A 13638-nucleotide genomic window follows, 5' to 3' on the forward strand; every position below is an offset into this window, starting at 1 on the left:
TTTTCAGTTTATACAGTAAATATTTGGAGTTTGTAATGAAAAATGCAGACACTGCTATTTTTTTGAACAGCCCAATGTTCATTTTTCTTCATTTTCTGTAAAGTAATTAAAATATTGATACATTTTTCTTCATGTTTTGATGTAGAATATAATGTGCAGTGTTCCCAATGCATGGAAATAAAAACTATTATAAGGATTTTGAGCTTTACTCACATTTTTAAACACACTGCTATTATTTTGAACACAACTGTACATGCATCAAGTGCAAGAAATACATGTGCAACACAGTAAAACTCCACGCCTCATGTGTTGTATAGGTTGGCATGAATAGACTACTGTATGTTCAGTGGGGTTCCTGCTGTGTAGACTGAAACAAATGTTTTCAATTTCAAAGAACTAAACATCAAGAGTCATGAAAAACGTTGTTTATATTTTTTTTCCATGTCTTGAATATAAATTTTATTACATTTTAATCACAAAAACAAATGGCATTTTTATTCATAAGTGAACTAACAGAGGTAAATGGCAAATATTAACCATATATGCTGTCTATAATGCTTGGAACTGGGATAAAGTAAATACCTGGTAAGCATTTTTACAGTGGGTCCACCAGACCTGCTAACACTAGCTGAGTCACAAAAACATGAACACAACACAAGGATTAAAATTAAATGGACCAAGAACTATAACCATGTCTATAAGAATTAAAAAAAAAAGTAAAAAAAAAAAGGGAAGCATGCACAAGTTTAAATGTGTTCACAGGAAGTACTCCAGCTCTGAGCGGACGTATGGGTTCCTCTCATCATTGGGGACACGGGAATAATGTGCAATCAACGCATCCTGGGAACCAATGTAGATGGAATTATATATCTTCCAGTACACATCACGAACCTTCCGTGCTGGATGGAACAAACCCTAAAAAAAAGGGGAGGAGTCAAATCTAGTTGACAGACTTGAAGTCAATTAAAGGGCAAAGCCCCGAGATCTTACAAGGGCCAATTCTTCCATTTAAATTTAATCGATCGCTTACCTGCAGGCAATATTGTAACATCCGGCATGGTCCAAGAGCCACACGAAGTCCCTCAAGGGCTCCCATTACAGCTTGGATAACATGCGGTGAGGTTTCAAAAACATTGGGCCAAACATAGTTGAGCAAGTGGTTGAGGGAGTCCTCACAACCAAAGCCATACACACCAAGAGACATGTGTTGCACTACAGCGCAGGCTGTCTGCCGATGTACAAGGTCTCTGTGAAGGAAAATATTTATAGTTTACGTCAAAATTTAATAAGCAAATGGAATAAACAACTGTAATACTATGAGTATCTGTTATTACTTATTTCTGAGCTCACCTGTCCATCAGAGCATCCTCCAGTAATGGGGTGACAGCATAGATGTAGTCCTTGCCCATTTCACCAATATATTCAAATAAGAAGGAGAGGGATTTTAGCACACCATTCTGAACATTCAGTTCAGGTACACGGTACTCGTTCATCAATGCTGGGAGTACGGTGAAGGGTGAGCATGTTTCTGCCACGATGGCTATCGCTACTGTTGTACAAACTCTGTTTTGACGCTCCTGCACTTTCAAGTTGTTAAGCAGTGTGGCAAGCACATCATGAGGTCTAGACAAATCAAGAGGAAAAAGATTAACGGTTTTTGTTTCACCATCAAGCACTGAAATGGAACCGAAGCAATACAAGGTAGCTGTTTTTACCCGATTGCCTTAGCAATGTAGCCAAAAGTGTTGACTGTAGCTCGGCGGATTGCTTTCTTGTGAGCTTTCAGCAGCTCCAGCAGTTCGAAACAGATTCGCATCCACTCTCTGGCAGACACGTACTCTGCACCTCTACAAAGAAAGAGCAGTTACAAAATCTTTCAGGCTTGATGTACAAAAGTATTACAAGATGCGTGCAAGTAATCAAGTTAAATTTAATACTTCAAATATACTGCCTGGCCAAAAAAATGGATTTAAATAAACAAATACTTAAGAGTTACTGATTGCATAATTACTGCATGCCTCAGCTGGCAACAATTCTTTTAACCCTAACTTATTCAGTGAGTAGTTTCTAATTTCTTAAACAACCATACTGGAAGACATATACCATGGTTATGGAAAGATGTTACTGTGTTTCAGAAGGGTCAGATTACTGGCCTGCATCAAGCAAAGAAAAATAAGAAGATTGCTGAAATTACTGGAATTGGGTTAAGAACTGTCCAATACATTATTAAAACCTGGAAGGATAGTGGTGAACCATCAACAGAAGAAATGTGTTGGGGGGAAAAAAAATCCTGACTGACCATGATCACTTAAAAGTTGAATCCTTCATTTAAAAAAAAAAAAAAGTATAGGGACGGAAAGTAATCTCATCGCCCCCTACTGGATGCATTCCAACCTTTATGGCAAAATGAATGGGAATATCTTTATAAAAAAAATTACATTTCGGGTTACACTTCAAAGTTAAGACAATGGCTTCCATAAGTTGTGCATGTCGGGCAACTCTATCGATCCTGGTGATCATACTTTTATTTTTTCCACCGATTTGAATTGTTTTGAATATTTTTTTAACAAGCTGATCAAAGACTACACAGACCTGACGTCGCGTATGTGACGTCTCCGCAAGTCTAGCGCCTTTCCAAATCTGTAGCAGGTAGCGGCTGGCGAGTAGCCTATATCAACATGCCGATTTGTATAGCGTGGTTGGCGGAGTATTTCTGTACCAATAAGAAATGCATCCCTCGTGGGGATAACCATTACAGATCAGGGCATGTAGCCAACTGCCACTATTCACAGGGATAGCTGTCAGCACTCATAAGGGCTAGTATGAAGAACAAAACTCATCAAGCCTACTGTTGACATAACATGAGCGACTCTGACTAGACAGTTTGGTTGTAGTCCGTTTCTGACAGGTTAGGCGCAATTTCGATCTTTTAAAAGACAGCGAAATTTCACCTGATACTTTCACAGTTAGTAGATAATCCCAACATATACAACATATTTTTTGGGGGTATACAAGTTCCACGTCATAACTCCGTGGGATTTTTTTAAAAAATCGGGTCTATGGGATTTTCAATAGTATGGCTCTCGGCTTAGAAACGCTACCACTAGGATCGCTGTGTTTCACTTTCCCTCCCTATAAAATCATGACCATATTTAATAGTCAAACTAAAAGCATTTCCATGTGCAATGAGAACATGCAGGATTGGGACTAATAAGTCAAATCGCTTGTTAGTGAGGCTAATTGGAAGAAAAGGCTTCAGTTTGCTAGGGAACGTAAAGATTGGACTCTGGAGCAATGGAAAAAGGTCATGTGGTCTGAGGAGTCCAGATTTATCCTATTCCAGAGTGATAGGTGTCTCAGGGTAAAGGCCAATTTATGCTGACAACCCAGTCCTCGCAGATGGCATCTGCGAAGCCCCCCCCCTTCGCAGACGCTCTGCACGCACCTCCCAAAAATTGTGACCACCGCAGACAGCCTCGCAGACAGCGTCACAGACAAGAGGGCTCCGATTGGTCCACTCTACATCCGCTGTACACGCACTTCCGCTTCCCTACTTTTCCGGTTTGGTTTGTTTTCACGACCGCCATTTTTAAAAACACGAGCGAAGATGGAGCAGCACGAAGAGCGGTTGATCGAGGAAGTGAGGAAGTACGTACATCTATACGACTCCAGTTCTAGTCATTATAAGTAACTGGAGGATAAACACTCCACTAACCACACCCACCAACTACTCCTAGCGACTTCACGCCCCCTTGCGTTGTGGCGGTGAATAACATCGCGCACACCTATTACTCCCCGCTCAACGATAAATTACAACTGTCTGCGAAAAGCTATCTGCGAAAGCCTTGTCGCAAGAGCATGCAGAGGCCTTAAGAAGGGAAGCTCATGAAACGATGAATCCATTGTGCACAGTGGCCACTGTACAGGCCTCTGGAGACAGCATTATGATCTGGGGTTGCTTCAGTTGATCAGGTCGAGGCTCAGCAAAGTTATAAGACAATAAAATTTAGTCAGCAGACTACCTGAATGTACAGAATGACTAGGCTATTCCATCAATGGATTTTTTCTTCTCTGATGGCATAGTCCACAATGACGATGCCAGGATTCATCAGGCACAAATTGTGAAAGAGTGGTTCAAGGCGCATGATGAATTATTTTCACACATGAATTGGCCACCACAGAGCTGTGACCTGAGCTCCATTGAAAGTCTTTAAGATGTGCTCAAGAAGACTTTCCAGAGTGGTTTAACTCTCACATCAATACAAGATCTTGGCAAAAAAAAAAAAAAAATTTACTGCAACTCTGGACAGAAATAAAATGCTGTGACCTTGCATATGTTGTGATGTGACAATACCATGGTGAATGTGCGCTATCATCAAAGTAAAAGGTACAGTTATGTGCAAAATAATAGCAGTCCAACATCACTAATGTGTTTAATTACTGATGTTGGCAGAAAGGATAATACAGCATGGGAAAAAATAGGTGTAGCCGAGTAATGGGCAACCAACAGAATCAACAGTCATGACATGCACTCTGCTAATTGGGTGCAATTGACTCATTTAATGAAAGGGGCGTGTTCAAATTAATAGCAGTGTGGAGTTCAATTAGAGAGGTCATTCATTCTGTGAAGAAACAGGTGTCAATTATAGCCCTTATTTAAAGAAGGAGGGCAGCAAATATTGTACCTGCTGGTTTTAGCCCTTGCTCAGTGAGTAAAATGGGTCGTTCCAGACATTGTACCAAAGGAGAAAGAACTTTGATCAAGAAGTTGACTGGAGAGGGGAAAACATATAAAGAAGTGCAGAAAATAATTGGCTGCTCAGCTAAAATGATCTCAAATGCTTTAAAATGGCAAACAAAACCCAAAACACGTGGTAGGAAAAGAAATATTACCATCCGCGTAGATCATAGAATAACAAGAATGGCAAAGAAGCATCCAATGATCAGCTCCAGGGAAATCAAAGAAGATCGCCAGTTACCTGGGAGTACGGCAACAATCAGAAGATGCCTATGTGAAGCCAAACTATTGGCAAGAAACCTTCGTAAAGTACCATTGTTGAAAAAAAGACGTGCTGAAAAGGTTACAGTTTGCCAAAGAACACACTGACTGGCCTAAAGAGAAGTGGCACAACATTCTATGGACAGATGAGAGCAAGATTGTTCTTATTGGGTCTAAAGGCCACAGACAGTTTGTGAGACGACCCATAAACACTGAATTCAAGTCACCGTACACTGTGAAGACTGTAAAACATGGAGGTGCAAGCAGAATGGTTTGGGGATGTTTCTCATACTTTGGAGTCGGGCCCATTTATCGCATACCAGGCACCATGGACCAGTTTGAATATATCAAAATACTGGAAGAGGTCATGTTGCCTTATGCTAAAGAAGAAATGCCCTTGAAATGGGTGTTTCAGCAGGACATTGACCCCAAACACACCAGCAAGCGGGCAACATCCTGGTTCCAGACCAACAAGATTGATGTTATGAAGTGGCCAGCCCAATCTCCAGACCTCAATCCAATTGAGAATTTGTGGAGTGGCATCAAAAATGCTGTTTTTAATGCAAAACCCAAGAATGCAGAAGAACTGTGGAATATAGTCCAGTCAGGGCACGGTGGTGTAGTGGTTAGCGCTGTCGCCTCACAGCAAGAAGGTCCGGGTTCGAGCCCCGTGGCCGGCGAGGGCCTTTCTGTGCGGAGTTTGCATGTTCTCCCCGTGTCTGCGTGGGTTTCCTCCGGGTGCTCCGGTTTCCCCCACAGTCCAAAGACATGCAGGTTAGGTTAATTGGTGACTCTAAATTGACCGTAGGTGTGAATGTGAGTGTGAATGGTTGTCTGTGTCTATGTGTCAGCCCTGTGATGACCTGGCGACTTGTCCAGGGTGTACCCCGCCTTTCGCCCGTAGTCAGCTGGGATAGGCTCCAGCTTGCCTGCGACCCTGTAGGACAGGATAAAGCGGCTACAGATAATGAGATGAGATGAGATAGTCCAGTCAGCTCGGGTTGGAATATCTCTTCACAGGTGTCGGATGTTAGTTGACTCCATGCCACACAGATGTAAAGCAGTTATCAGAAATAAAGGTTATACAACTCAATATTAGTTTCGTGATTAACAGAAAAGCTAAATCTGTAAACAAATTTTAATTTATACTGTAAATATTCGAGTTTGTAAATGAAAATGCAGACACTGCTATTTTTTTGAACAACCTATTATTCTTTTTTTCTTCATTTTCAGTTTAAAATTGATATTTTGTTCATGTTTTCATTTGTAATTGAATGTGCAGTGCTCCCAGTGCCTTTGTGTATATGGAAATAAATGCTATTATGAGGATTGAGCTTTTTCTCAATTGTTTTAAACACACTACTATTATTTTGCACATAAGTGTAGATCAAGGAAATATTGGAGTGTGGCCAGGCAGCGTATAATTTAAAACCATGTTTGCAGTGCGATGCCAAACATAGAGTTCCATAATATGCACAATGCAATAATCAAACCATTAGTACAGGCACTTCTATGTTACGCTTCTTTACACCGTGGAAGACAAATGATTCATGCTCCGAGAGCACACGTTTTATATAACTTTCTTGAAAATGCCACAGTGGCGAACACTATGTCATACTGGAACATGAACAACTGTCGTGCTCACACAGCACTTTTACCTTTTTGAAACCAACATTTAAAACTATGCATGTTCAGAAATGTAATTTCCATCAAATCTAAACTTAGGGAAAAACGTACACCCTGTATTAGCACCACATGAAACAAGACTGACCTGTCAGCAATTCTGCCCACGAGATCAATGCAGTTTTCTTGCACCTTTTCATGTCTGTTTTTCAGGATTGGTGTCAATCGAGGAAGTAAATCCTTAATTGGAGGCGTCATCTTGTGCATACCTGAGGGGAAGGATTAAATCAATATTAGAATTATAAAAACACTTCCACAGTACTAATGAATCTTATTTTCCCCAACAGCAGCATCAATATTATTTAACATTTAATATTTGACATTTTGTTCCTTTTTTTTCCCTTTAAAGATGAACAAACCCAAAAATAAACTCCTTTATACTGACAGATAAAATCCATACAAGACATGCTCGAGTGTTCACTTGTTTATATTTGTAGCTGGATGCTGTGTACAGATTTTATTTTCAAAGAAAAAACAATGTCCCTGGGCACGGACATCTTACTCTCTTCGAGGTTCAAATATTGCACTCTGTGTACAAATTATGACGTCACCTACATGACTTATCGAGGCTAGTGGATTGAATGGATACGTCGCATCCAAATTGTTGTAAACAACCCTAAAGATGCCCGAGTGTCAGGCATTTGGCATAAGCCCGATCATTTTATGTGACATGCTTTTATTCACTGAGGAAAAACAGGCATGAAAACGGGTCGGGGTGAAAAAGGTGAGAAGGGTGCGCGAGTGGTGACGTGGCCTCTGGTGGTGTTTTATTTTGTTTGGGGGGTCCTCCCCCAGAATAAATATTATAGCCTCCTTACTAAGTATACTGTATTGACATTTGCACAAGGACATACAGTACAAATACAAATACATGTAAGTTATAGTGAAATTATGCCCTGGAAAAAAAAAATGCGAATAATAGAACAAAGAAAGTGGAGAACACACAAGGAATAGTGATCATTTTTTCCTTTTATTTGCCTGGACCACCAGTGTCTCCATGGCCCGCTTTCACGGAGTTGCCACATGTTTCAGCCTTGCCCGCTTCTCTCCTTCAGCAGTCTGTTTCTTGGCCTGCTGAGCACTGCAAGTTGCTTGAGAGCCATACTTGCTCTGCTGCTGCTGCTTTTCCTCCTTGTTCACCCTCTGCTGGTGTTTGTATGTGGCTGCTGCAGAGTTAATGTTCTTGCACAATGTTCTGTCCACTTCCCCAAACTTCACATCTTCCCTTCTAAAGAGCTGCACAGCTGTCTTCCCCCTGGACATCAGCGTCTACTTGACCGTCTGTATTGCATTAAATCTTTCCACATTCATGTTGCCACTCCTTTGATCAATTACATCATTCATCAGACTAAATGAGGACTCGACTCTAGGTCCATGAAAGATGGAGAGGCAACACTTAACCAGTGCACCCAGGTACTTGTCTGGTTTGTCGAAGACATGACCCCACCACTCCACGATGCTCTCTCCTTCCTTGAAGCTGGGGATGGTCAGGTCAACACTGAACCGCACAAGTTCAAGGATATCAAGGATATCCTGGTCTGCTGGCAAGAGGTGCCCCAGCATACCACTCAGCCTGCCGAGATATGGAAGTACCTGCAGCTTTCAGTTCTTTTTAAATCAAGGCTGAATACTTTCTTTGCTGCTGTCTTTTATTAAATCAAATTTGAGACTTTTAATTTGATTTCTTTCAGCACGGACAGCACTACAAAATGGCATCTCCACTATACAGTGCCCTATATAGTGAGTAGCGAGCAATTTCGGACACAGGGATTGTCAAAAGACGCGCGCGCCCTCTTTCGAATGCTGACGTAATCAAGCCGGAAGTTTTGTTTGTTTTGATAGCAATCAGGAAAGTTTGAAAAAAGTAGGAAATTCAGTCCGATGACTCAATCCAGCTTCCAGCTTCTGGTGGTCTGGTCTAGTCTGGCTAACGCAACTTCAAAGCTCTGCGAGCATTTGGTCTGGCAAAGATATTAAGCCCAACCGTTTCCCAAAGCGCGTGTTTGACCCGCCTCCCCGAAATGCCTCAGTTTGCTACTGGTCTAAGCCAGAAAAGGCTGTGATGAAGCTTAAACCAATCACATCACTCTTTCCTCTGACGTATGTGACGCAACGGAAACTGCTTGAGTAACAGGAAGAAGAAGGAGGAGAATAAATACCTCCAGGGCTGCTCTTTGCTCCGTTTTCAATGAGAACTTCCCGTTGAATGCTTTCAATACAGCATCTACCACTGTATCAAAGGCTTGCCGCTGCTCCATGTTCGTAATGTTTCTAGTGAATGAAGCGCTTCCGGCATAGATTCTGTAAACAATCTATGGCTTCCGGTCGCAGTTCTACTACGTCACTGCCTTGAACACGCCTCTACCCAGGGCCGTTGGAGATGCTCAAAATTGATTGGCTCCCGATTTTTCGGGAGCTTGGAAGAGCTGGAGATGGCTTCCCTTGCCAGACTAAGTTCGCAACAGGCCCCCGTGTTGCGTCACACTTAGGATGGGCGGGCCCAGGCTAGGTCTGGTCTGCACTCTGACTGATGTGTGCACGCTCTGGCCAGCAGGAGAAGAGGCGCGAAATGATGCTGCTTGCCCTTCGCAGCGAGATGTACTCGTCGCTATGGCGTCAATATCAAAGCAGGAGCAGGAGGCGCAAACCGGCACGAACTGTCTATGGGTGCGAAGCGACCTCCTTGCCCTTTGGGTCAATATCAACGCCCCCCAATTTTTTTTCTCATCGGATCTACACGATTCACGTAGGTCACCCATTTTGGTTTCAAAACGGCGAATTTCGCCGAAAGGTGAGGGATTTTCATGTATGGAAAAAACAAAAAAGCTTTGTTGGATGGCAAGAATTACGTTGCTATGCCAACTGAATTGTTTACAAGCATCTGTGTCAGTACTGTATACATGTTCTTAGCCAAGTGAGATTTAAACTTCATAAATGCGAAGTGTTTTGATTCGTGGATTTTGTTGCCAGTAAAAATCACATGGCTATAGAAAATTTCTCGTTAAAGTTTGAGAATTAGAAACCTGTGTCATACACATTATAGTACAGGGAAATTCTTTCCCTGTATTTACCCCATCTGAAGCAGTGAAAACGTGTGTGCACAGAGAGCAAGAGGGACAGAGCAGTGGTGCTCAGCGGTTTTTTATGCTTCCGCCACCGTAAGGTGCAGGAGGCATTATGTTTTCAGGTTGTCCGTCTGTCCGTGCGTCCGTCCCGAAACCTTGCGAACGCAATATCTCAAAGGCTAATGAAAGGAATTTCACCAAACTTCCACCATTTGTGCGCTTTGGGACAAACATGAACTGATTAGATTTTGAGATCAAAAGGTCTAAGGTCAAGGTCACTGTGAGGTTAAATCTGTGAACACAATATCTCCAAGGCTAATACAAGTACTTTCACCAGGTCAAGATTACTGTGAGGTCAAATGTCCATCCCCAAATCACAAGTTAATAAGGCATGTGGTCTACCAGGCGGAGGCATCCCCATCGATGCCATTGGCGTCGAGTTCTACCTAGTTTTTTTTTTTAAAGAAGCCTTTATTTGATAGTCCTGTGTAATGAAGGTAAACTGCGTTCTAGGGGGGTCGTTAACGTCACAGGCGGATATCCAGTTTCACTGAAAATGGCTGTGCCTAGGTAAGCCTATTTTTAGCCATATCAAAGCTTTTACAATGGATAAATTGTTATAAAGTTTTATTTTTTATTAAACATGCAGACAGCACAGCAGGGCACTTGCCATGATCAGCAAACGGTGTTTATTTTTGGATTTTGTTTGACTTTAATATTAAACATGTTGAGATTTGTCTTCACTATTCTGGCAAAATAACAAGTCAAGGTAATTTTCACTTGTACCATTGTTATTCTGTTTTGATTCTGTGTGTGAAAAGTTGTTACTGCCAAAGCTTTTAAAAAAAAAAAAAAAACCTCTCCTTGATTGCCAGCACCCAATTAGAGCTGGGCTATGGGGCAGAAATTATGGTGACCAATGAAAATGAGGATGAAGCAAGGTTGTACAAATTACTTTTATGTATCCTCATCAGCACCTTGCTGCCCACTGCCAAACAGGGGAAACATATCTGAATTCAAACCCACAGGCTTGTGCACCAGAAAAGCTGATGATATTGGATAATGACATACCAATAACATTAACAATAGCTTTAAGAGCTCCAAGGATGCTTCCAAGCACTTCAGGGTATTCCTCTCCCAGGTACTCATACAGCACCACTCCCAAATGACCCATCAGCTTCTCCTGTTAACAATAAGAGAGCAATATATAACACATTAAACTAGAGAACACAAGTAACAGGATGTCATCGTTAATATGTTCAGGAAGTCATGATCTGGGGAAACTAATTATTCCTCCCTCACCTCTTGACAGGTCTTCATAACCACAGCTGTGCGAGAAATGAGGTCAGCAGCCTGCTGGCGGACTTTGGCTGACTTATTGTTTAGACGCCACAGAACAGTACCACAGATCTGAGGCAGGTAGGGCTTAACTCGCTTGCCCAGAGCATTCACCACTGTTCCAAAACCATTCAGCATCACAGAGTCCTGGTGGAATGTATGAATATAACAAATTCAAGATGTTTATTTGTCATATACACAATAACAGACACAGCGGTTGATTATTGGGTAATGAAATTCTTATTTTGCAACTGCCCGACCAAACTATGCTTACTAATATAAAAAGAAATATATATAAAATACGAAATATAAAATATAAAGTGCATATGGAATGCAAAATATAAAAGTAGAATGAAAATAAACGAAGATAACAAAGAAAGGCAATCAAACAATATGCAAACACAGAGGTAGATATACTGTGCAATGTCTTGTGCAAAATTGCAAATATAGAGGTAGATGGTGATTATAATCTGTGGTTCAAAAGCCTGATGGAAATATAAAGGTAGATGATTATAATCTGTGGTTCAAAAGCCTGATGGCCTGGGGGTAAAAACTGGTCAGTCTAGTAGTCCTTGCTTTCACACTCCTGTAGCGTCTGCCAGATGGTAGGAGCGTGAATAGTCTGTGTTGTAGGTGTGTTTGGTCCCTGATGATGCTCTGTGCCCTTTTTGTGACCCGGGTGTTGTAAATGTCCTGTAGTGGGGGGAGGACAGCTCCACAGATTAACTGTGCCATTTTAAATGACACGCTGGAGAGCCTTTCTGTCCTGGGTTGTGCAGTTCCCGTACCACACAGTGATGGAATTTGTCACGACACTCTCCACTGTGCACCTGTAGAAGTTGCTGAGGAGTTTGGTGGACAGTCCAAATTTCCTCAGCGTCCTCAGGAGGAAGAGTCTCTGTTGAGCCTTCTTGATGGTCTGCTGTGTGTCCAGGTGAGATCCTCACTAATGTGAGTTCCGAGGAATTTAAATGTTTTCACCCTCTCCACCTGTGTCCCGTCGATGTGTCAAATACAGAAGCCGTTGCAACACCCCCTCATACACTGCCACTTTAAAAAAAAAAAAAATCCTAACCTTTGTAACTCACCTCAGTAGTTTGTTCTTGGAAAGCATACAAGATGCCATCAATAAGTTGCTCCTCTAGTTTGTGGTCAATGTCTGCTGCACCCAAGTTACCCATGATCTTCTCTATCGTCTCCATCACCATCTTTCTGTACTGCTCAGCTTCATCCTTCAAGTCGTCCACAATTCTTGAGATGATTTCTGCTGCACCAACTTTGTTGGCCAGCTCTACTGTAGTGTCTACCAACTGGGGAAAGAGACAAGTGGCAATGCACAGAATAAACAAGAGCCATAAGGCATTGCTGAAAAAGCTAACAAGTTCAAAAACTGCTCCCCAGAAAAGTAACTTCAGCATACTTGTCTGTAGTTACGTCTGTCCAAGGCCATACGGTGCTGCCAGAAGTGTTTAAAGAAAGGGGGCAGAATCTCTGTTTTGATGTAGTTGGCCTCCACACCATCTGTCCCACAGCACTGCTTCACCACCTGAAAGAGTGACGGACAAAAGTGCGACTTGGTTCTAGAAAATTAAAGGAGTATCCAAAACTATTAAAATATAGTTATGGTCTCATGTTACAAGTTCACCTAACCTTCAGGACAATCTTCTTCATTTCCTCATCTGGAGACTGGAACTCTCGAATGAGGATAAGCATCACCTCCCTTGTATAGTAGTTGGCATACTCAGCATCCATAAGAGGAATCAAATACCCAATAGCTTTTAAGAAAGCAGCCAAACCCTGAACAAATGCAAACGCAAATATTGTTTACTCCTGTTTCATCATATTTACACTGACAATTGCCAAACCAGAGTGTAATATGCATCACTGCTCATAAACCTGTTGAGATCATGCTCACCTTGCCTCTGTGTTGTCTGATACCCTTCCAAAGAGGCTTGAGCACAGAGTCAAAAGACTCGATACCATAAGGTGTAGCAGCCTCTGCAAGAGCAGCAATGGCCAAAGCACTGATGGTTCGCACTTTCTGCTGCTCATCCACAAGACCTGTTAGGATAAATACAGGGAATTAATGAAGGATTGAACAAAGACGAGAAAAGAAAAACCCACATGACAAAACACCACTGCCAACTGTAAAGGAGTTTTGATTAGGGATGTCGAAAACTAAAAATCTTGACCGACCACCGAGCCTCATTAGCCGGTTAAAGTCGGTTAACCTACGAGTTTAAAATTCTAGAATTGGAATTATTAGAATCTATTCTAAATCTAACCGCGAGCATCCGCGCATTCAGTCCCAGTCGCTGCCCTCCACTCACATTACCTTTTCTACAGCGCGAAACATTTAGTCAAACGCGGCACTGATGTCGAGGGGTTTGTACTGGAGCGGAGGACAAATGGCTCCAGCTTAGAGACAGTTTCAGTTGGCCATGATGGCGTTGAAAATAAAGTCAAGTGCTAGAAGAAGTACATAACATTCAGTGATGGGAATAACGGCGTTAAAATAAAGGCTGTTATAACGCCGGGTAATCTAATTAATTA

At 41.9% G+C, this 13638-nt stretch overlaps 1 protein-coding gene across 5 annotated transcripts in view; it reads right to left on the reverse strand.

Annotated features, from left to right (window-relative positions):
* Window positions 1-215: 215 nt before the first annotated feature.
* Window positions 216-13638, reverse strand: part of LOC132891755 (splicing factor 3B subunit 1-like) — a 63015-nt gene continuing 49592 nt past the window's right edge. For 3 of the 5 annotated variants that reach the window (XM_060929667.1, XM_060929666.1, XM_060929665.1), the window contains 11 exons: window positions 13001-13146; window positions 12736-12882; window positions 12506-12631; window positions 12174-12395; window positions 11050-11232; window positions 10819-10930; window positions 6771-6891; window positions 1716-1847; window positions 1351-1623; window positions 1031-1247; window positions 220-915 (listed from right to left, as the gene is read on the reverse strand). In XM_060929667.1, coding sequence (XP_060785650.1) covers window positions 757-915; window positions 1031-1247; window positions 1351-1623; window positions 1716-1847; window positions 6771-6891; window positions 10819-10930; window positions 11050-11232; window positions 12174-12395; window positions 12506-12631; window positions 12736-12882; window positions 13001-13146 — 1838 coding nt within the window. In that variant the 3' untranslated portion in view covers window positions 220-756. Of the gene's footprint in view, window positions 916-1030; window positions 1248-1350; window positions 1624-1715; window positions 1848-6770; window positions 6892-10818; window positions 10931-11049; window positions 11233-12173; window positions 12396-12505; window positions 12632-12735; window positions 12883-13000; window positions 13147-13638 lie in introns of all 5 variants that reach the window. The other 2 variants (XM_060929662.1, XM_060929663.1) reach the window with 2 other exon arrangements.

Source organism: Neoarius graeffei, chromosome 9 (genome assembly GCF_027579695.1).
Source record: "Neoarius graeffei isolate fNeoGra1 chromosome 9, fNeoGra1.pri, whole genome shotgun sequence".
In the NCBI taxonomy this organism is placed as follows: domain Eukaryota; kingdom Metazoa; phylum Chordata; class Actinopteri; order Siluriformes; family Ariidae; genus Neoarius; species Neoarius graeffei.